Genomic DNA, 22539 nt, shown 5'->3' with positions numbered 1-22539 from the left:
GATGCGGCTTGGATCCTGCATTGCTGTGACTGTGGTGTAGGCCAGTAGTTATAGCTCAGACTCGACCCCTAGCCTGGAAACTTCCATATGCTGTGGGTGTGGCCCTAAAAAGACAAAAAAAAAAAAAAAAAAAAAAAAAAAGAGAGAGAGAGAAATCAACAGGAAGCACTCAGTTACATGTCCGACCTCTGGTCTCGGACCTGCTTCCTTTCAGCCAGATTGCAAGTCAGACAGATGGTGTTTATGAGCCAGAATTCAGCGTGAAAGGCCTGGCACGCCCTGAGCGCACACACGGGGAGAGACCCCTAGAGCTTGTGGAAACCACACCAGGCTGGTCGGGCATGGGCCAGGCCCAGAGCGCATTGCCCCTGTCTCTGGTGTGCGGCCACCTTTGAGCGGCCGCATGTCATTATGTAGCCCCCGTGCTGGGCTCCACGGGGGCACGGGGCTGAAAGAAGCCCCCGATTATCCCCTCGTGGAGCAACAGGCTGAGCAGCCACTAAGTAAGGGGACGCCCGTTGATGGGGAGGAAATGGTGTTCAGAGGATGCGGAGTGCACGTGACACGTGGTCTCGGTTGCTCGGTAACATCCCAGCTTTGCATCTTCTTCCTACTCTTCGATGGCTTCCTGACGGTCCTGGAGTCAACGTCGGAATCCTGCAGGGTCACCCAGGCCCTGTGTCGTCCAGCCTCTACATGTTCTCCAGCATCATCTTGCTCAAGCCACCTTCGCTTCCTCTCAGCTTCCCTCCCACCTCAGGGCCTTTGCACATGCCGGTCCCTCTGCCTGGAGGGCCTTTCCCCTGTTTTCACCTGGGTTAATTCTTGGCTGTCCCTTCCCTGGGGAAGCCCTCCTCTGATCCGTCCCACCCAGCGTTAGCTCAGGATGCCCCGTTTCATACGCTCATGGAGTCAGGCACTCTTCCTGCCCGTCTCTGGGATCATGTGTTTATCTGGATGATGATTTCATGAAAGTCTGTCTTGCTGCTCGACTGGAAGCTCCACAAGGGCAGAAACGTTGGCTTTACTGTGGACTTCTTTGGTCTTTGCCGAGTAAATGGGAGGAGGACGTAGGTCTGGGCACAGGTCAGGGGCTAGACCACACAGGGGCTGTTGAGTTCCTGATCTCAGGTGGACATAGCTGGCGGCTGCATTTTTTTTTTTTTTTTTAAGGAGAGGATTTATTACAAAAAGACAATTTTATAAGTGGCATGCGTGGCCATTTTAGTTATCTTTTCTCAGGCACACAATGTAGTCTTTTTTGGTTTGCCAAAACACTTTTTTAATAAAAAGTTTTAAACATGCACAAAAGTAGAGAGAATAATATAATAAATACCAATTATTCCCTCCATCTGGATTTAATAATTGTTTATTTTTTCTATTTATGGCCACACCTGCAGCATATGAAAGTTCCCAAGCTAGGGGTCAAATTGGAGCTGCAGCTGCCGGCCTACACCACAGCCACAGCAACGCTGGATCCTTACCCCACTGAGTGAGGCCAGGGATCAAACCTGCATCTTCATGGATACTAGTCAGATTCGTTTCTGCTGTGCCACGACGGGAACGCCTGTCCATATGTTTTTCCTTTCAGTTTTTTAAAAGTTTTATTGAAATATATTTGATTTATAGATTTGTGATAATTTCTGCTGTACAACAAAGTGATTCAGTTATCTGTACGCACATGCATTCTTTTTCAGATTCCTTTCCCATATAGATTGTCACAGCGTACTGGGTGGAGTTCCCTGGGCTCTACAGCAGGTCCTTGTGGCCAGTCAGTCCATATACCCCAGCGTGCATGTGCCAATCCCTTCTCTCCCTGGTCTCAGGTCAAGCTCTCCGTGTACTGGGACTACATGAAGGCGATCGGGCTGTTCATCTCCTTCCTGAGCATCTTCCTTTTCCTGTGTAACCACGTTGCCGCCCTGGTCTCTAACTATTGGCTCAGTCTGTGGACGGATGACCCCATCGTCAACGGGACCCAAGAGCACACGAAAGTCCGACTGAGCGTCTACGGAGCCCTGGGCATCTCACAAGGTGGGCCTCCCTCGCCCCCACACCTGAGGCTGATGCTCTGCGTCGCCTCCATGTCTCGTTACAGAATCAGGTTCCCCCCACTTGTCAGGGTCTTGTCGATCTGCAAACCACGTCCCACACACATGATTAGTAACTTGCACACAATAGACACTCAGGTATTTGTAGAATGAGTGTTTCACGGCCTTAGGAGACAGGAGAGGGAAGCTCCAGTGTGCCCATTTTACAGATGAGAAAAGTTGAGAAACACCGGGTGACTAAGGGGCCCTGCCCCTTGTTCTGGCAGGTGATGGAGTTTCTGTAGAGTCTCGTGTATGGACTTTCACCTGCTGTCTGAAGGTGGGGATTCATTTATACGAGAGGTTTGTAACACAGGCAGTGTTCGCCCCAGAGGGCATTTAGCTGTGTCGAGAGAGACTTAGCGTTGTCCTAGCTTCAGAGGCGGGTGGATGCTGCTGGCATCGAGAGGCCAGGGATGTGGCTGCGGATCCTGCCGTGCACAGCACAACCTCTACAACATAGGATGGTCCAGCCTCAGATGTTGATAGTGAGGAGGTTGAGAAATCCTGCTTTAACCCTTCCCGTGGTCCCATGAAGGTCCCCATGCACAATAGCATTCCTAGTGATAGCTCATGTTTGCTGACCACTTCCTTGGTGCCTCGTTCTGTTTTAAAAACTTGTAGGTGTTTTATTTTCCTTTTGCAGCAATCCCAGGCGTTAGGAGCTAAGAGTTTCCCCATTTTAGAGATGCAGACACTGAGGCCCGGAAGAGTGAAGTGAGTTGCCCCAAGTCACACAGCTGCTACATGGAGCAAGGCAGTGTGGCTCAGAGCCCATCCTCTTCACCACCATGCCTCCCGGTGCCTGAGCTGTATGTTTATGTGCTCGTGAAAATGTTTTTCTGATACATACTGACATTTTTGAGCACTTCCTGTGTACCGGGCACTGCCAGGGAGGTCCTTTACATGCAGCGGTGCTACCGGGTGAGCATCCTTGCCCCTGTTTTACAGGGAAAGAAGCTACAGTGCAGGGAGGTTAATGGGCTTTTGGAAGGTCCTGTGGCTGGTGAGTGGCAGAGACAGGATTTGGCTCCAAAGCCCATCAGTGTTGACTCCAGAGCCCGTCCTTGTAGCCCCTGCTTCTCGGCTTCCGTCTTCGATTAAGGAAACCAAGATGGGAGTCCCTCCAGCCCTGTGAAGTCACCTCTCTGAGCTGCTGTGGCATGTTTGGAGGGGCTGTAGATGTCTCATTATCTCCAGGAGATGGCTTTGAAACAAGCCAGAAGAGCAGACGTGGAGTTCTTAAATTTCTCAGTCCCCGGGACCCCCTCATAGGGGAAGGGACTGCGGCCTCCAAGTTACACTTGAGAGAAAGTAGAGCACAGAGAGGGTGTGATGTTGATCTGGGCTCACACAGCAGCAGTGGCTGATCTCGAGCCGTGCTGTCCCATGTGCACCAGCCACATAGGGCTCTTTGAGCTTTGCTTTGTGAAAATGAAAGTATCAGTTCCCGTTGGGGCTCAGCAGGTTAAGAACTGACATGGTTTCTGTGAGGATGCAGGTTCAATCCCTGGCTTCGTTCAGTGGGTTAAGGATCCCATGTTGCCACAAGCAGGTGCAGCTTGGTTCCAGTGTCTCTGTGGCTGTGGTGTAGGCTGGCAGCTGCAGCTTTGATTCGATCCCAGGCCTGGGAACATCCCTGTGCCGTGGGTGAGGCCTTAAAAAGAAAAAAATATATATATCAGTTCTTCAGTTATACTAGTCATGTGACAAGTGCTCACCAGCCATGTCTCTCATGGCTGCCACCTTGGATGGCACAGATAATAGACCATCTTCATCATCACAGAACAGCAGCAGTTCTGTTGTTTGGCGCTGGTCTAGAGAAGCAAGGCCTGCGGATTAAAAATGTGACCCAGGAGCAGGATCCTGCCATTGAAACCCCAGCTCTGCTCTGGCTGAGTCTGTCGAGGGCAAAGGAGTTCAGCTGAGCTCGTTTCTTCATCAACCACTTGGCTACGAATAGAATGCAGGGTCCTCCCAAGCATTAGATGCGTGGAGAGCTTGCGTTTTGCACCCGGTGTAAGTACTTGATTAGACACACGCCTCGGTATTATTTATAAGCGGGGCATCCAGGCCGCTTTGTCCCCGTGGGGGTCACCTGGCCCCCAGCTCGGCCCCTCTCCCGTCTCGGGGTTTAACACGAGGCTGTCTCTAGGGGTGACGGTGTTCGCCTACTCCATGGCCGTGTCCATCGGGGGCATCTTCGCCTCCCGCCGCCTGCACCTGGACCTGCTGCATAACGTCCTCCGGTCGCCCATGAGCTTCTTTGAGCGAACGCCCAGCGGGAACCTGGTGAACCGCTTCTCCAAGGAGCTGGACACGGTGGACTCGATGATCCCACAGGTCATCAAGATGTTCATGGGCTCCCTGTTCAACGTGGTGGGCGCCTGCATCATCATCCTGCTGGCCACCCCCGTGGCAGCCGTCATCATCCCCCCCCTGGGCCTCATTTACTTCTTTGTCCAGGTGAGCGCTGGGGTCTTGGGGGCCAGGACGAGCCCACAGGGTATGACTCTGCCATGTGAGGCCAGGGCTTTCTTTGCTTTATGCGTCCCCACGTGAGGCTGTTGAGGATGTGCTGGAGCAGGGTTAGATTTGCTTTGATCAATTTCAAATACCTACGTTGATTGTTCTTAACGTGCGATAATTAAATGTCCTTTGTCCCTAATAATAAGGATGGAGTTTTGGGGTTTTTTTAGCCATAAGTTAGAAAAGAAAAGAAGCTATAGCCATAAAGACATCTTTATTATTAAAATTTCTTTAAGTGTGAAATTTGTTTTAGGTCCCAAGCCCATTGCACATAATGGAGGCATGAATATTAGCAACTTAAATAAGATAGACATTTATTTTTCTCTCTTGTCACAGGAATCTAGAGGTAGGCTATTCAGGGCACGTGTGGCAGCTCCAGGAGTTTGTTAACATCCCAGACTCCTTCAGCATTTTTTGTTGTTGTTCTATCATTTTTGCCTTCCATTCTTTTTTTTTTTTTTGTCTTTTGTCTTTTTTATCTTTATAGGGCCATACCCACAGTGTATGGAGGTTCCCAGGCTAGGGGTCTCATCAGAGCTACAGCTGCCGGCCTATGCCAAAGCCACAGCAACACCAGATCCGAGCCGAGTCTGTGACCTACACCACAGCTCACGGCAATGCTTTGATCCTTAACCCACTGAACAAGGCCAGCGATCGAACCTGCAACCCCATGGTTCCTAGTCGGATTCGTTTCTGCTGTGCCACGACAGGAACTCCTGCCTTCCATGCTTAAGTTGGTTTCATGGTCCAAGGTGGCTGCTGGAATTCCAGCCATCACATCTCTTTTTCAGGAAATAAGCTTGAGGAAGGGGAATAGGGCAAGGGAGCATATGATAGCTGGTTCAGCGTCACCTGTGCTGCTTCTGGTTGACAGACAAGCATGTTGAGGCCCAGGTGGCAGACTTGGGAATGTGAACTCTCATCTGATTCTAAAGTTCATGCTAGTATGAACAGATACTGACTCACAGACTTTGAAAACCTTATGGTTTCCAAAGGAGACAGTTCGGGCGGGTGGGGCGATGCACTGGGGTTATAGGTAAAATTGGATTGTGATGATCTTTGTACAACTATAAAGGTAATAGACTCATTGAGGAATAAAAATAAATAAATAAAACAAAACAAAAATAAAGTTCATGCTGGTAACAGCAATGCTGAGCCGCCCTTTCCGGCCCCTGAAGGGTTAGCTGCAGCACACCTGCTACGGGGGAACAGATGCTTAGATGGGAGTGTAACAGCCATGGCACAAAATGAGAGTAAGAGATGATGAGGTGCTCAGTACGTCAGACCATGCCGTGTGTGGCTTGTGGGTGTGGTTCTGGTAGACCTCCGTCCGGTCAGCCGGCCTCACACCAGCCCTCCTGTAGCCCGGGGATTGGTGAGTGTGAACGAAGATGGAGTCAGAGCAGGTTCGGATCCCGGATCCTCATTGTGTTCTCCTTAAATCGGTGCCAGCTTTTCTGGAAAGCACTCCAGCTGCATTTACCAAGATTGTTATCCCTTTCATACCCTGGCTGGGAATTTTCCTGAAGGAGCCAAGTGACAAGAACAAAACTGGCCAAAGGTGACATTTGGGGCAGCTCAGATATCTGCCAGTAGCAGGGTCTCGAGCACAGCCTGAGGGGGATGGAATGTCATGTGCCTTTAACGGGGATAATTAGGAAGACACTGTTGCAATACCAACAGTTTTATTTTTAGACAACAAAGGAAATGAAGTTAGCAAAGGACCAGGTTGTCATTCTAACTAAGGTGAAATGCGTAATGTGCGTGGGCAGGACTGGAAAGGAATCATGAAAACATTGCCTTCCTCAGGGTTGAGATTATGGGAGAATTTATTTTTTTAATGGCTTTTAACTATGTAAATGCTTGTCCTATAAGCCAGTAGTTTCATTCCTCAGTGTATATGCAAAAGAATTAAGAGACTCTATCAAGCAAAAAAAAAAAGTGCTAGCATGTTCTTAGCGTCTTGATTCGTAATAGCCCCAAATGTCCATTGCAGGAGAATGGCTACATCCATGGTGGTACATTCATGCGGTGGAAATGACTCAGCAGGAAAAAGGAACGAACTGCTGAGACACACTAGGAGGCCGAACTTACACAGGCTCTGTGTATTGAAAGAAACCAGACACGAAAGAGTCCATGTGTATGATTTGGTTTTTTTTTTTTTTAAGATTAAAGTATTTATTTTTAAAATAATTTTAATTTTTATTGAAATATGGTTGTTTTACAAAAGTATGGTTGTATAAGTTTCAGCTGCACAGCAGAGTGGTTTAGTTATATATTTATAAAGCTATAATCTGTTCTCTCAGATATTTTCCATTATAGGTTATTACAGTATATTGAATATAGTTCCCCATGCTATACAATAGATCCTTGTTGTTTATCTATTTATTTAGTTATATGTGTGTGTATATATATATATGTATCTTTTTTTCTTGGCCATGCCCATGATGTAAAGAAGTTCCCAGGCCAGGGATTGAAACTTGTGCCACAGCAGTGTCAACACTGGATCCTTAACCCACTGAGCCACCAGGGAACTCCCATCTATTTTATACGTAGTGGTGTATATCTGTTAATCCCAAATTCCTAATTTATCCCTCCTCCTTTCCCTTTGGTAACCCTTAGATTGTTTTCTGTGTCTGTGAGCCTATTTCTAGGTTGTATATAAATTCATTTGTCTCATTTTTAGATTCCACATACAAGTGCTATCCTGTGATATTTGTCTGATTTACTTCACTTAGTATGATAATCTCTCAGCCCATCCACATTGCTGCAGATGGCATTACTTCATTTTATATGGCTGTGTACTATTCTGTTATATGTATGTACCACATCTTCTTTATCCATTCCTCTGTCAGGGGACACTTAAGTTGTTTCCATGTCTTGGCTGTTGTAAATAATGCTACAGTGAATATTGAGGGTATCTTTTTGAATCAGAGTTTTCTCTGGATGCATGCCTAGTGGGATTGTGGATCATATGATAGCTGTAGTTTTGGTTTTTTAAGGAAGCTCCGTAGTGTTCTTCATAGTGGCTGCACCAGATACATTCCCAGCAACAGTGTGGGAGGGGTGCCCTTTTCTGCACACCTCCTCCTGCGGTTCCACACTTGTGAAGCTGAAGAACAGGCAAGATTGACCTGGGGATAGAAGTCAGAATAGTGGCTGAAAGGGGTATTGACTGTGAGAGGACATGAGAGAATTATCTAGATTTTGATCAGGTAGTGGCTACAGGTGTAGATAAACATAAAATTCATCAGGCTGTGAAGATCTAGTGCGCTTTCCAGTGGATGTGTGTTCTGTCTCGAAAAGTAGTTTTTAAGGATGTAGGTATGTTGAGGGTATGTACCCCACCCTTCTCTCAGGAAAAGATCTAAAAGGTTTTCTACTGAAATCTGGAGTCCCCGTTGTGGCTCAGCGGAAACGAATCTGACTAGGATCCATGAGGACGCAGGTTCAGTCCCTGGCCTTGCTCACTGGGTTAAGGATCAAAGGTTGCCATGAGCTGTGGTGTAGGTTGCAGACTCGGCTCCGATCTGGCATGGCTGTGGCTGTGGTGTAGGCCGGCAGCTGTAGCTCCGATCAGACCCCTAGCCTGGGAATCTCCATTTGCTGCAGGTACAGCCCTAAAAAGACAAAAAAAATTTTTTTTAAGTTTTATGATGCAGTTGGAATAGCACTTCTCTCAGGATCATGGGCTTAATGAAATGTTTAACTAAATCTTCCCAGCTGTATACTCCAGAGTTTTTTTACATGGCTGTACATACCGTTTTAACTTAAAAGGACGTCATTTTTAGAGAAGGGAATGTCAGAGGTAAGACGATGTGGACTTTGCTTGGGGCTCCCTCGTAGCCGGAATCAGGCAAAGTTCCACCCGAGGGATTGTTTGGCATCTGTGAAAATGACCCGGCCACACGCCTTAGGATCTCGGCTCGGAGCCCACTACCGGGCAGTGTTTGTCGAGGCAGGGTTACTTCTGAGCAACAGGCACTGCCTTGGTCTCTGGAAGAGTAAGGTATGTCCATAGGAGGGTGGATTCCATTTCCTGGAATAGAGTTTGAAAGGAAAGCTAATAATATTTTTTAAAGCAAATTATTCCTTAATAAAAATAAGGCTCAGGTTCGCTTTTTATAGGAAATAAAATTCTGAGGGCCTGACAGGTGGAGGTAAGTCGAGCAGACAAACCATCCAGAACAGTTCCTACCCAGGATGAAAGAAGCCGGGGAGAGGAGCTGGTGCCAGGAGAGGGTAGTGGGCATGGATGCCGCCACCCCCCTCGGGCCACGCCCAGGGGTCTGGATTTCGAATCATTCGAGGCAGTGGGAGTTGCCGGAGGAGAGATGTTATCCGACTCTGTGCAGGAACTGGCAGAACCACTGTTCTGAGATGACCACACCATTAGTGGGTTAATTTTCAGAGTTTCTGAGGCTCCAGAAGGCAGCCCAGCTTGTGGCTCAGATTTACCAGAAAGAAGCCGCTGACCCCAAGGCCCCACAAGAGCCACCCATTCCATTCAGTGCTCTCCATAGAAGGTCTCTGCCCCAGAGTGGCCCAGGGCACCCCGAGCAAGGCAGGAGGCCACGTCCCCAAGCCCCCGGTGTCAGCCTGCCTGGCTCTGCTGTCAAGGGAGCAGGTGCAGACACATTACATCTTCAGCATGTCGGGAAGAGGGAACCTCGGCCTCTGTGGGCCCCTTTGTACAATGAGGAAACTGAGGCCAGGAGAACCGAGGTGTTTTCAGATGACCAGTCCGGGCTCCTCGAAGCGCCTGTGGGCAGTTCACGTTTGTTCTCTCTGACAAGCTGACCAACCGGCTTAGGGCAGGAGCAGAAGGGATGTGGTCTCTGTCCACGGCGGTGGGTAGGGTCGGGGTTCGAGCTGAGGTCCGGCTGTCCTAAAGCCACACGGCGGGGTCCATACACGCTAGAGGTCAGTGGTGTCAGGGAGGCCGTGCGGTGCAGAGGACTGTTGGGGTTCGAGGCCTGGCTCTGCCACTGCCTGGGAAAGACGGCAGTTTACTCCTTGGGAAATACTTGCAGGTTTTTGGTGAGGACTGAATGAGCTGATGTATGCGAAAGTGCTTACGGCAGTGCCAGGGTGCCGGGCTCTACCTAAGCGTTGGGTGTTATCCTCAGCGTCGCTGCGGTCGCGATTGTTGTGGCACTGCGGCCGCAGTTCCCGGGGTGAGCCGGGCCCGCCCGGCTCCCGCGTGTTGCCCCGGGAGGGATCGTTTCCGTTCCCCTGCGGGCTGAGATGAGGGGCCCTCCCTCACGATGCCCCGTCCTTCCTCTCCCCCAGAGGTTCTACGTGGCCTCCTCCCGGCAGCTGAAGCGCCTCGAGTCCGTCAGCCGCTCCCCAGTTTATTCCCACTTCAACGAGACCTTGCTGGGGGTCAGCGTCATCCGCGCCTTCGAGGAACAGGAGCGCTTCATCCGCCAGAGCGACCTAAAGGTGGACGAGAACCAGAAGGCCTATTACCCCAGCATCGTGGCCAACAGGTGGGGCCGTGGTGGGGGGCGGGGGTTGGGGGGGCTCTCGGTTCCTGGAGGAGGGTGTGGAGCCAAGCGGGGGGCTCACGGGAGGGAGGCTTAGATTCCGTGAGAGCAAAAGACCGGAAAAACCGCTGACCGCAGATAAGACCACGGGCAGGTCAGCACGCAGCTCCAGGGGCAGTGAAGTGCAGGGAAAAAGTGTTCTGGAATCAGAAAATACTACGGAATCCATCCCTTGGCTGTTGCCCTGGTGATCCAGGCTCATGAGTGGCAGCAGCCTCCACTCTCTGATGCCATGCTTCTCATCACACCACCCCCGTGCGCTGAGGTTTGGAAGCAGTTTACTGTGCACTGTGGTGAAACTGGTATTTGGAGGATCAGGGATGGTTGAAGTGCATCAATCCAAAAAAGGCGCAGAAGGTTGCTAATGATTGACTGAATTTATGAAAGTATTTATTACCCCACTTGCCTACATCCTTCTGCATGTTTGTTGAAACGTGGGATAGAAAACTCTGGGGAGAGGGTAATAGCGCCCTGGAAATGATGCCCCGTGTGCACAGGATAATCCCAGAGTGTGAGACTAGGCAGCGAGGTGGGGAAGTCGTGGAGAGAGCTGGGCTTCCCTTGCAGAAAGCGTAGGGAGTTTGTCAAAATCCGGGCGTCTGCGAACAGCTCACACTGAAGATCAGACACGTGGCTCTTAAGGGCTGTGGTGCAGAAAAGAGTGATCATCCTGTCTCTCTGACATGCTTTACATTTTAAAACATTAAAGGCGTATGAAAATAGTATCCCTAATGCTGATGTGATACTGTTTCTATTTGAAAGCTAAGCCCATACCTTTTAGCAGCGTTTCTGAAATAAGGGTGATGTGGGTCTGCGAACCCTTCAGCTGCGTTGAAAATGATGGTTTATTTCTCACGCACGTCCCTCCTCTTCCGTCAAGGGAAGGTTTTTTTTGGGGGGGGCGGGGGGCACACCTGGGGCATATGGAAGATCCCAGGCTAGGGGTTGAATCAGAGCTACAGCCACCGGCCTACACCACAGCCACAGCAACGCAGGATCCAAGCTGTGTCTGCGACCTACACCCCAGCTCATGGCAACGCTGGAGCCTTAACCCACTGAGTGAGGCCAGGGATGGAACCCGAATCCTCAGGGATCCTAGTTGGGTTTGTTAACTACTGAACCATGAGGGAAACTCCAGGAAGGTTATTTTAAATCAGTGATAGGTCTTACAATTGGTGACTTCCTAGTACTTAGGAATTTTCCAGGACATCTTCTTAACAAATGTATACGTGGTTATGTTTTAAAAGTTTCAGTGGGGACAAAAGTTGTTTCCTAAAAAAGCCAAGCTTTAGTTTCCTGGGAAGATCATTTCTAAAGAATTCTATTTTAGTCCCTGGGGTTGCCAAATTAGTGAGGAATTCCTGAAATCATGTCCCTTCCAGCTCTCCTTCCCTGGGTCCCATGAGCAGGGCAAACAAGGCCTCTCTCAGGAACTACTGTGGAATTCTTAAAATTTGCGTAGTGTCTGCCCCACCCCCATCCCTGGCTTTGACCTAAAACCAAGTCTCTGAGACACTGACTGTGGGGGTATGTGTGTGTCCATCTGTCTGTGTCTCTGAGCAGGTGGCTGGCCGTACGACTGGAGTTTGTGGGCAATTGCATCGTCCTGTTTGCTGCCCTGTTCGCCGTAATCTCCCGGCACAACCTCAGTGCTGGCTTGGTGGGCCTCTCAGTGTCTTACTCACTGCAGGTAAGAGGGGGTGCTCTCAGATGGATTTCCAGTTCTCTTAATGGGGAGCCACTTGTCAGGTTTTTGGGCCTTTGCCTTGGATCTTTGTGGGAGCGGGTAAGAGGAGAGGGGCCACTTACAGTTTGAGGAGCAGGTCTCAAGTCCAGTGACCATCTGGAGCAGGAGAGAAATTAGACATGCAGCCAGGATTCCCCTACCAGCCAAGGAGAGTCTCAGATGGCCTGAGAGGATGCCTCTAGCTATGGGAAATGCATTTGATACTATAAATTTCCCTCTGAGTACAGCTTTAGCTGCATCTCCCCCATTTTTTTTCTCCAAGGGTCACACCTGCGGCACATGGAAGTTCTCCGGCTAGGGATGAAATAGGAGCTACAGCTACTGGCCTACACCACAACCACAGCAATGCTGGATCCAAACTGCATCTTCAACCCACATCACAGCTCATGGCACTGCCAGACCCTTAACTCACTGAGCAAGGCCGGGGATGAAACCCACATACTCATAGATACTAGTCTGGTTGGTTACTGCCGAGCCACAGCGGGAACTGCCTGCATCTCCCAAATTTTGATACCTTGCGTTTTATTATCATCTAGTTGAAAATATTTTTTCCATTTCCTTTTTGATTAACTTGTGTGGCCCATGGGTTATTTTGAAATGTGGTGCTTGCTTAAGAGAGGTGGTGTAGCAAGCCTAGCCACAGCATGTGAGGCTGCCGTTTTCTGTACCTTTGTTATCTGGAACATCTCATAATTTATGACTTCATGAAAATAGAGCAGCTCTTGCTCACTCTAGAAGCTCCATGTGACTCTTCTATTACAGATCACCGCATACTTGAACTGGCTTGTTCGGATGTCATCTGAAATGGAAACCAACATTGTGGCTGTGGAGAGACTAAAGGAGTATTCAGACACCGAGAAGGAGGTAAAGCAAGCCCCCGGCTTGATCTCTTGGCCTTGATCTTCAGTGTGGCTTTACTCTAAAGAATCCTCTGAGCCACACCATGTGTGCCTTCAACAGGCAACCTCTATCTGACAAAAACCATCTTCTGTTATTTGTTATGATGTATTTAAGGGGGGACTTATATGGTGGACAATGAATGATACTGGTCTCCTCTTGAAGTTTAAAAATTAAATACAAATGAATTGTTGAAAAGTATAAAAAGTCAGCAACAAGAAAATCAGTACAAGGATGTTGCAAAAAGCATTATACTGGTAAGGAATTGACCAAAGCGTGAGAAACCTTGCAGTTATTAGCTGAAGTCTCCATTTTATAGTTGGAGGAAAAGGGGAAGGACAGTGGCTGGTCCAGGGTCACACGTGGTCAGTAGAGCAGCTGGGAACAGGACCCAAGTCTCAAACTTTGGTGCCACGTTGCCCCTAATAACTGCCTTATTCTGCCCGCACACCACCTCTGAAGAGCAGTTGCAGCGATAACAGTGATAATAGCAGTACTGCCTGGAGTTACTGCATCCCCACTCCTACCCACCCGTAAGACAGTGGGACAGGTACTGTGCCCTTGTGGGGTGTCGGATCCTGTACAAAACATCTGACATAGACTAATTCATTAATTCTTTACACAGCCTTATAACTCGCCTTCTATTATTAGTCCCATTTAAGGGTGAGGAGACAGACACAGAGAGGTTAAAGCTACTTGCCTGGTATCACATGGCTAGGAACTCGCAGACCCAGGATTTGGGTTTGTGCCTTTGTGCCACACCACCCTCCGAGAAAATGCACCTTGGGAGTGAGACCAAGTGACCCTGGTTAAACTCTGTCTGGAGGATTTACAGAGGTGAACTTTGCCAGGTCCTTTAATGCCCTGACACGGTGAACCAGGTCCCACCGCTTCACCAGAGAGCATTCACCAGAGTGGTGTGAGCGCCCCCTGTGGAAATAAGAGCACACTACACTGGGAGTTTCCTATCCTACATTGAATTTATCTATTTTTAAATTTTTACTTTTATTTTTTATTTTTTGGCCATACCTACAGCATGCAGAATTTCCAGGGCCAGGGATCAAACTCGTGCCACCACTGCAACCCAAGCCACAGCAGTGACAGCACTGAATTCTTAACCCACTGCCTCACCTCACTGGGGAACTCCTAATATATTTATTTATTCATTTTTAAATTTTCTATTTTCTCGCCATATCCACAACATGTGGAAATTTCTGGGCCAGGACTAGAACCCACACCACAGCAGCAGCCTGAGCCGCTGCAGTGACAATGCTGGATCCTTAACCTGCTGTGTCACAAGGGAACTCCCTAAATTATGTTTTATAACAGCTTTCATGATGTAATCCACATGCCATTCAGTTCACCTGTTTATTAAAGTGTGAAATTCAGTTGAAGAAGTATTTTACTTGTTTTTACTACTTTCAGTTATTTTTATAGTTTTAGAATAAGAGCATATTTGAAAAATACGAGAGAAGAGTTCCCTTGAGGCATAGCAGGTTAAGGATCCAGTGTTGTCACCACAGCAGCCTGGGTTGCTGCTGTGGTGCGGGTTCGATTCCCGGCCTGGGAGCTTCCACATGCCTCAGGCATAGCCAAAAAGAAAAAAGAAAAATACAAGGCAGTGATCACCCAGAGTCCTACCACTCTTGAAATATATATGTTTAGGAAGTTCCCTTGGGATGCAGTGAGTTAAAGGATCCAGCTATGGCGCTGGGAACACACATGCCACAGGTGTAGCCAAAAACAAGCAAGCAACACAAGTATTTACTTATGTCTTTTTATATTCTGTATGATACATATTTATAGGTAAATCGTTCCACCCACTTCTCTCTAGTCCCCTCTTAGAGTATGTCCCCTTATTTATATACATAAATTATAAAAAAGGAAATACAATTAATTTGTAAAGAAATTAATAGAGGAAGTTTATGGGACAGAAAGAGTAGACATTTTCCTTTATCATCCTCTCCATTCCTCTCCTTTCCCAAAGATAGCCGTGAGCCGGGCTCAGAGCATCGTTAGTTGTAGACCTCAGGAAACGCTGAACACCAAGCAGCTTTTCAGAAATAGGGGCTGTGTGACTTCAGGCAAGTTGCTCTCCCTCTCTGTGTTTTAATTTCCTCATCTGTGTAAATCAGAGATAAGAAAAGAACCTATTCACGGGATTGTAGTGCGGATTAAACAAGGTCATGTGATAGAGTGACCTCCAAGTGTTAGCTGTCGCTTTTTTTTGGTCAGTCTTTTAATTAGTTTATTTTTAAAGTTTTATTGAAGTATGGTTGATTTACCAGGTTTGTGATAATTTTTACTGTACAACAAAGTGATTCAGTTCTGCATGTACACACATCCATTACTGATGTCCTTTAGACCTAGAAGTCATCAGAGTATCTCCCCTTTACCCTTGTGTCTGTCTAGAGAAGACTGCTCATTCATTGATCCAGTCCATGACTATTTACCGAGCACCTACTGTGTGCTCTGGGCCCTGGGCTGTAGCAGGAACCAAATAAAAGAACCTGTGCTCATCTAAACTATGGCACAAATGAACCTACCTACAAAGCCGAACAGACTCAGACATAGAGAACAGACTTGTGGTTGCCTAGGGGGAGGGGGGCGGAGTGGGATGGACTGGGAATTGGAAATTAATGGATGCAAACTATTCCATTTAGAATGGATAAGCGATGAGGTCCTACTGGACAGCACAGGGAACTATATCCAATCACCTGTGACAGAGCCTGATGGAAGATAATATAAGAAAGGGAATGGGGAGTTCCCGTCATGGCTCAGCGATAACAAACAAACTAGTATCCTTGAGGACTCAGGTTCAATCCCTGGTCTCACTCGGTGGGTTAAGGATCTGGTGTTGCCATGAGCTGTGGTGTAGGTTGCAGATACAGCTCAGATCCCACGTTGCTGTGGCTGTAATGTAGGCTGGCAGTTAGAGCTCTGATTCGACCACTCGCCTGGGAACTTCCATATGCCGAGGGTGAGGCCCCTAAAAAAAAAAAAAAAAAAGGGGGGAATGTGCATATATGTATGACTGGGTCACTCTGCTGTACAGCAGCATTTGGCACAACATTGTAAATCAACTATAATTAAAAAAAAAAAAAGAACCTGTCCTCATAGCATAGATGTTCCAGTGGGCATGAGTGACAGAATAAATAAATGTGTATTTAAGACGCTGGGAGGTAAGTTCTCTGAAGGAGAATGGAGCTGGTGGCAGGGGGACACGTGGGGACAGGGCTGGAAGGGTGATCACATAGACCTGAGATCTGCAGCAGGTGAGCAGGCCGAGAGGGTAGTTTGAGGAAGAGCATTCCAGGCAGAGGAGGCTGCAAAGGCCCAGAAGCATCCCGTGTGGGGGTGTTTAGGGAACAATCCAGAAGTCAGTGTGGGGAGCAGAGGGAGCCAGAGAGGACTGTGAGGTCAAAGGGGTCATGCAGGCCGCTCATTTCGAGCCTTGAGGCACAGGAGACGGGCTTCAGGATCCTCGCCCCCCACCCACTGTGCCCACTGTGACCGCAGGCTCCCTGGCGAATCCCGGAGGTGGCTCCGCCCAGCACCTGGCCCCAGGTGGGCCGAGTGGAATTCCGGGACTACGGCCTGCGTTACCGAGACGACCTGGACCTGGTTCTCAAGCACATCAATGTCACCATCGATGGAGGGGAAAAGGTGGGTGCGCTTTGTCCCCCCACCAGCTCCCAGTCGGGCAGAGTTTGCGGTCAGGCAGTTGCAACCAGCTTAGTCATTTCCTCAGTCTGTCCCTGCCCCAAACCACAGGGAGGGGTGGCCTTTGGGGAAGGGGGCTGCGGACGTCAGAGGTACTCAGAGGGTGTCTCCACAGGGTTGCAGACTGCTAGCCTGAGGGTCAGATGAGGCCCACAGATAACATGAAAAAAACAAAATCTAGATCGCAAGTGTTGAAAAATTTGGAATGCTTTATATAAAAATCCCTTTCCTGCTTTTCTTGAAAGAGGAAACACCTTGCAGCACTGCACCTCCTCACTGCCTGGCTCTTTCCAGACAAGGCACAAGCCTCCCAGTTCACGGGTGCCTCCCTGCCCCCTGTGCACTTGGCCCCGTAGGCACCTGAGTTGGCAGTCTCTAGAATAGAAAGACATCATCGTCTCCGCCAGCGAGGGCTCAAGGGACACACGAAATTGTCAGAATTTGGGAATTGTTCCCGGGTCCCCCGCTGTTTCTGGAAGGCGTCCCTGCCCGGGGACCCTCAGACCCTCCTCGGCAATCAGATCGATGGTCTTGCTGGCCATTTACCAGGGGACTGTGTTTCTCTCATCTCTGAACCTAGGGATTTGTTAAACTCCTCACCACAAGGCTCAGAACTTTCTGATCTTGTGAGATAATTGCTCCCACTTCTAACAAGGGGAGGAACGGGGTGGGTGGTGTGTTCTTGCTGAGGCTTTATGGCTCCTGTTCATCATGAGCCTCTGCTCCATGAGGCTGCGGTCAGGGTGGGGGAGGCCGCCGTTCCAGAGCCCAGATGAGAAAAGCGGACGGTAGGAACTGGAATGTCAATCATTGGCCATTAAACGGGGAGCCCCGTTCCGTCAAAGGAGGGTAAGTGGGAGACCAGGTTGTAGCCCCAACCCTTTTTTTTTTTTTCCTGCTCACTCAGCTGGGGCTGGAGGGTGATATGCTTGAACCTTTGAGAAATTTCAGCAGCGCAGGAGGGGAAACTCACCCTCGAAGAATTGAAAAACAATTTGATTATTACTTAATAGTGTCTTGAGTTGAAAATCACTAATTTCTAAAAACAGCTGATCATGATTTTAAGTTACAAAAGAGCTGGTAAAGAGAAGGAAGTTCTTCTTGACTTTTGGCCACAACAGCCCCTCAAGTGGTGTCTTTGGAAGCTGCTGAGGGAGAGGGCCTAGGGCAGGGGGTGGGGTGACCAGCTGACCAGACTGCTCTGGGGCAGGTATTTAAAACCAAGGGTGCTGTGGAGCTGGAGGTGTAACCCTGGATCCCAGTAATCCCCCCTCAGCCCGGGCCCTTCCTGTGCCACAGGTTGGCATCGTGGGGCGGACGGGAGCCGGGAAGTCATCCCTGACCCTGGGCTTGTTTCGGATCAATGAGTCGGCCGAGGGGGAGATCGTCATTGATGACGTCAACATCGCCCAGATCGGCCTGCACGACCTCCGCTTCAAGATCACCATCATCCCACAGGTGGGCCGGGCTCACGGAGGCCGAGCGCGTGTGTTTTCAGCACGAATGTACGTCGGGGCCTACTTTGTTATTGTCGGGTTTTTTTTAACTGAAATTATGCTACACTTTCACGGAATCTCCTCTTCGCATGTAAATAACAGTGGGGATGAAGCATCCCTTCCGTGCTGCCACCCAGCGGGCAGTTTCCTGAGCCCCTAACAGGATCCAGTTAGGATACTGGCCTGTTGGCTGTTGGTCAGGGCAGGAATCTCTCACCCTCCCAAGAGCCAGGGGAGAAATATGAAGATTCTAGACTGATTCCTGCAGCTGGTGATTTCTTAATATGTTGCCTTTTAGTATTATTTTGGTTCAAATATCTTTGAAGATTCTTTTTTTAAGCTCCTGGGCCAGAGATCAAATCCAAGCCACAGCTGCGGCAACATTGGATTCTTAACCTGCTGTGCCACAGTGGGAAACCTCTTCCAAGATTCTTACTTGGGGAGTTCCCATGGTGGCTCCCTGGTAACCAACCCAACTAGTATCTATGAGGATGCAGGTTCGATCCTTGGGCTTGCTCAGTGGGTTAAAGATCCAGCCTTGTGAGCTGTGGTGGATGTAGGTCACAGACGTGGCTCAGATTCCATGTGGCTGTGGCTGTGGTATAGGCCGGCACTTGCAGCTCTGATGTCCCCCCTCGCCTGGGAAGGTCCATATGTCTTTGGTGTGGCCCTCAAAAGCGAAAAAAGGATTCTTACTTGGAGGCAGGAATGGGGAGGAATCCACGCTACCCGGCAGTTAGGAATTACCTGTGCGCCACCTCCCTTCCCAAAAGGTCCCATCACCTTGCAAATTGAATGCGCTGGGCAGTGTTGCAGGAAAGCAATCTATTTTATTTCACCTGACCCAGGTCCCCGCATGGTGGTTGGTATCTTCAGAAGTGGTGGTCCTGAGAAACTCTGGAACTCCTTTTTTTGGGGGCCACACCTGCAACAGGTGGAAGTTCCCAGGCCAGGGATCACCCCCGAGGCACTGCAGTGCCAACACCGCATCCTTCATTGCTAGGCCACAGGGAGCTCCTGAAACCCTGTTTTGAACAAGACCCACCAGAACTTTCTGTATCCCACGTCTTTGCCCCACTCCTGTCCACAAGGGACACAAGCCTCACTCGTCGTCTCCTGTCTTCCCTCCCGACAGGATCCAGTTTTGTTTTCAGGTTCCCTCCGCATGAACCTGGACCCGTTCAGCCAGTACTCAGAGGAAGAGGTCTGGACGTCCCTGGAGCTGGCCCACCTCAAGGGCTTCGTGTCCGCCCTTCCCGATAAGCTGAACCACGAGTGCGCGGAAGGCGGGGAGAACCTGAGGTGAGTGGGGGGGGGGTACCCCCCCCCCGCCCCCGACCAGGTCTACTCTGCCCTACCTCTGTCAGGGTGGTGGAAGGTTTTGCCATTTTGCAGCTGTGTCTGTCCTCGGTTTGAGTCCCACCTCTGCCAGATGCGCTGTTTGGCTCTTCACCTCTGGGGGCCTCGGTTTCAGTATCTAAAATGGATTTCAGTCCGGGCTCATTTTACCAGGAGGGGGAGCCACAGTGGCCAGAACGCTTCCCCTCTCCCACCGGGTCCATTCAATGGGAGTGGCTGGCAGTTGCTAAACTTCTGAAAGTCTCCTCTTCAGTCAGTAGAGAGCAGGGCTCTGGGCCCTCCCTGTCCCCACCCATCGGTTAAAGTGTTAATGCCTGGCACAGTAGGGATCCCGCACCTCTTTGTTTATCCATCACCATGACAACCAACCACCAACGCTCAAGTGCTTCTAGCCGGCAGTTCTGATTAGTGATGTCTGCCCCGGGCACTGGTGTGGGGAGTGGACGTGCTCGCCTGGTCTAGGCAACACCCAGGGTCTCTTCTCCCTGCACCCTCCCCCCCCCCCCAGGCCTGGGCTTTGATCACAGGGGTGGTTTTGACACTGTGATCTGGTCTTTTTCCTCCGGTCAAGCGTCGGGCAACGTCAGCTCGTGTGCCTGGCCCGGGCCCTGCTGAGGAAGACGAAGATCCTTGTGTTGGATGAGGCCACGGCGGCCGTGGACCTGGAAACGGACGACCTCATTCAGTCCACCATCCGGACGCAGTTCCATGACTGCACCGTCCTCACCATCGCCCACCGGCTCAACACCATCATGGACTACACCAGGTGACGCTCCTGGCAGAGAAGGCCCTGGGCCTGGGGCTTCACCCCACTCCATTCATTCCGTGTCCCTGTGCTTAGGGACCGTCCCAGCGGGTGGCACCTCTCTGGGTCCTTGGGCCTTTCTGACATCACTGACTCGTGGAGTCCATCAGCACAGATGTGTGGGGTGCCTGCCACAGTCCTGGCTCTGTCCCAGGCCCTGGGGCCTCAGCTGGGAGTCAGACAGGAGCCTGCCCATGGAAGCTTATAGCTTCGTTAGGGGCTGGGTCCGGAAACAGAAGAGAGACATGGCAACAAATAAAAGCAAATTGTGGGAGTACCTGCTGAGGCTCAGCAGGTTAGGATCCCCGAGGATGTGGGTTCCATCCCTGGCCTCTCTCTGGCTTAAGGATCCGGTGTTGCCGTGAGCTGGGGTGTAGGTCACAGACGTAGCTAGGATACTGCAGGGCTGTGTCCGTGGCGTAGGCTGGCAGCTGCAGCTCTGATTGGACCCCTAAGCCTGGGAACCTCCCTCTGCTGGGAGTGCAGCCCTAAAAAAAGCAAAAAATAAATAAAAGCGAATTGTGCTGGGAAGGAAAGGTGAAAGGTGATGGGACCGGGGGTGGCGTCACCGGACATCGACATTAATGAGAACTGGGATTGAGGATGGGCAGCCGGGGGAAAGGCTCCCGCGGCAGTCCTGGCAGATGGTGTTAGCGACCTGACCCAAAGTGGGGACTTGCCTGGTGGGCCCATGGGGCGGGAGGTGCCAGCCCTTCACCCACCCCTCATGTCTGTCTCCTGCCCTGTAGGGTGATCGTCCTGGACAAAGGGGAGATCCGGGAGCACGGCTCCCCCTCCGAGCTCCTGCAGCAGCGAGGTCTCTTCTACGGCATGGCCAAAGATGCCGGCTTGGTGTGAGCCCGGAGCGGGTGCAGCTGGTCAGAACCGCGGGGCCGACGTGCCCGCAGCCAGGGATGAATCAGCCCCCTTGGGAACCCAAGGCTCTCGTAGACTGAAACCAAAAAAAAAACAAAAACAAACCTAAACCAAAACACACACACACACAGATACACACAGCAGCCACCCTCTGGCCCCCCCGGCTGGCATGGGCCGTGAAGAAACAGGAGCAACACAGAGACGTGGTCCCCGCAAGACACGCACACCCTGGCCTCTTGCCCCCATAGATGCACACGTGTTCTCACACCACTGGGGGGCATGTGTGCCCGCAGCGCCCCGTGGGAGCTTAGGGCTGCCAGAATTCCAGAGAAACCAGTTGTGTCCAGTATGCTAGTGACCAGATCCCGCCCATGGCCTCACTTCTTTCCTGCCGACGGCTGTGGGTCCCAGGCTTTCGAGAAGCTCCCCGGTCCCCAGCCCCTCTCCGTCCTTGTCTGGCGCCACTCAGCTGCTTCCTCTCCTCAGGGCTGTGGTTTAGAGGTGAGGGGCCTGGTGAAGTTCCCTGCCGCCCTCGAGGTCTCTGGCCATTCTTCTCACCCGCCAGCTGGTCTTCCAGCTGCTCCGAAGCTGGGAACCAACGGGCTGGCGCCGCCTCCACCAGGACTTGGGCGCCTCGGACCGGAGGTGGCCTCATCCCTGGGGCTGGACTCTGGGGGGCCTGGCCTCGGGTCTCCAGGCCGCTCACCTCTCTGCATCCAGCCTCTTCCTGCCTCCCTCCCTCCCTTTGCCCGGGGCTAGAAAGGCCTTGCTCCTCCAGGCCTTCAAAGCCAAGAGCGCAGGGGTTCCCCCCGACCGTGACCATGACCCGTGACCACCCGTGACTGGGTGGTACAGAGAAAAGCCCCGCTGAGCCACCTCCTCCTCCCTTTCTCCCCCCGGGGCGGTGGCGTGGAGAGCTGGACTTACGGTTACTGGTCTCTTCCTGGACAAGAGGAGACCCATTCACGAGTACCAGTGATTTGCTTTTTCTTCGTTTCTCTCCCTGGAGCCATACTTTAAAAGCAGTCTCAAGATTTTGATTTCTTGGGAGAAAGTCCTGGGTCGAGGAGCAGCATCCCAGGGAGTGGCCAGGGGGCCCGGCATCCGGCAGTTGGTCCCTGTAGTTCCTGGAAAGAAATAGGCGGGGGGGGGGGGGGGGGTGCGTCCTTTCTTCAAGGCCTGTGAGGTCCCTCGCTTAGAGACCAAAGTGAGACCCAAAAAGCAAAGAGGTCGTGGCTGCCCCAAGATTCCTGCTCGCTATGTGAATTTCAGTGCTGACTTCAAACCAGAGAAGCATCTTTCTTCTTTTAGGTGGAAATATATATATTTATTTTTTGTAAGTTAAACCATTCTTTCACATTGGATAAACCAAGCGTTTCTTGGGGCTCTTTTTGTAATGACTTAACACTGGAAACGTGAACTTTTGCAAATAATTTGCAGTAAAAAAATATTTTATTTCTTTCTAAAA

The 22539-nt window shown here is 50.5% G+C and overlaps 1 protein-coding gene, 1 long non-coding RNA gene and 1 other non-coding gene across 9 annotated transcripts in view; 2 read left to right on the top strand and 1 right to left on the bottom strand.

Moving 5' to 3' along the window:
* Window positions 1-22539, top strand: part of ABCC1 (ATP binding cassette subfamily C member 1) — a 155001-nt gene extending 132462 nt beyond the window's left edge. For 3 of the 5 annotated variants that reach the window (XM_021086560.2, XM_085017489.1, XM_085017488.1), the window contains 10 exons: window positions 1827-2034; window positions 4246-4556; window positions 9912-10111; window positions 11732-11858; window positions 12678-12779; window positions 16332-16478; window positions 17835-17993; window positions 19167-19333; window positions 19962-20156; window positions 20945-22539. In XM_021086560.2, the coding sequence (XP_020942219.2) occupies window positions 1827-2034; window positions 4246-4556; window positions 9912-10111; window positions 11732-11858; window positions 12678-12779; window positions 16332-16478; window positions 17835-17993; window positions 19167-19333; window positions 19962-20156; window positions 20945-21053 (1725 nt within the window). In that variant the 3' untranslated portion in view covers window positions 21054-22539. Of the gene's footprint in view, window positions 1-1826; window positions 2035-4245; window positions 4880-5129; window positions 5749-9911; window positions 10112-11731; window positions 11859-12677; window positions 12780-16331; window positions 16479-17834; window positions 17994-19166; window positions 19334-19961; window positions 20157-20651 lie in introns of those variants that run through there. The other 2 variants (XR_014840714.1, XR_014840713.1) reach the window with 2 other exon arrangements.
* MIR7135 (microRNA mir-7135) lies at window positions 11673-11731 on the top strand. The gene has a single exon (NR_128451.1). It is a non-coding gene; the product is annotated as a microRNA mir-7135 (primary transcript).
* On the bottom strand, window positions 14576-21147 carry LOC146404521 (uncharacterized). 3 transcript variants are annotated; one of them, XR_014840724.1, is made up of 4 exons: window positions 20918-21147; window positions 20474-20683; window positions 19390-19508; window positions 18842-19056 (listed from the first exon to the last, which is right to left on the bottom strand). It is a non-coding gene; the product is annotated as an uncharacterized LOC146404521 (long non-coding RNA). The 3 variants fall into 3 exon arrangements; XR_014840723.1 differs by lacking the exons at window positions 20474-20683; window positions 20918-21147 and adding an exon at window positions 14576-14934 and having other exon boundaries at window positions 18871-19056; window positions 19390-20052; XR_014840722.1 differs by lacking the exons at window positions 20474-20683; window positions 20918-21147 and having other exon boundaries at window positions 19390-20052.

This window comes from Sus scrofa, chromosome 3 (assembly GCF_054392235.1).
Source record: "Sus scrofa isolate SSC_HxYL_T2T_F1_AM1 chromosome 3, Sscrofa_HxYL_maternal_Yorkshire_Landrace_v2.0, whole genome shotgun sequence".
Classification (NCBI taxonomy): domain Eukaryota; kingdom Metazoa; phylum Chordata; class Mammalia; order Artiodactyla; family Suidae; genus Sus; species Sus scrofa.
Note: the sequence above shows the minus strand (reverse complement) of the source record. Positions and strands in the feature narration are given on the sequence as shown.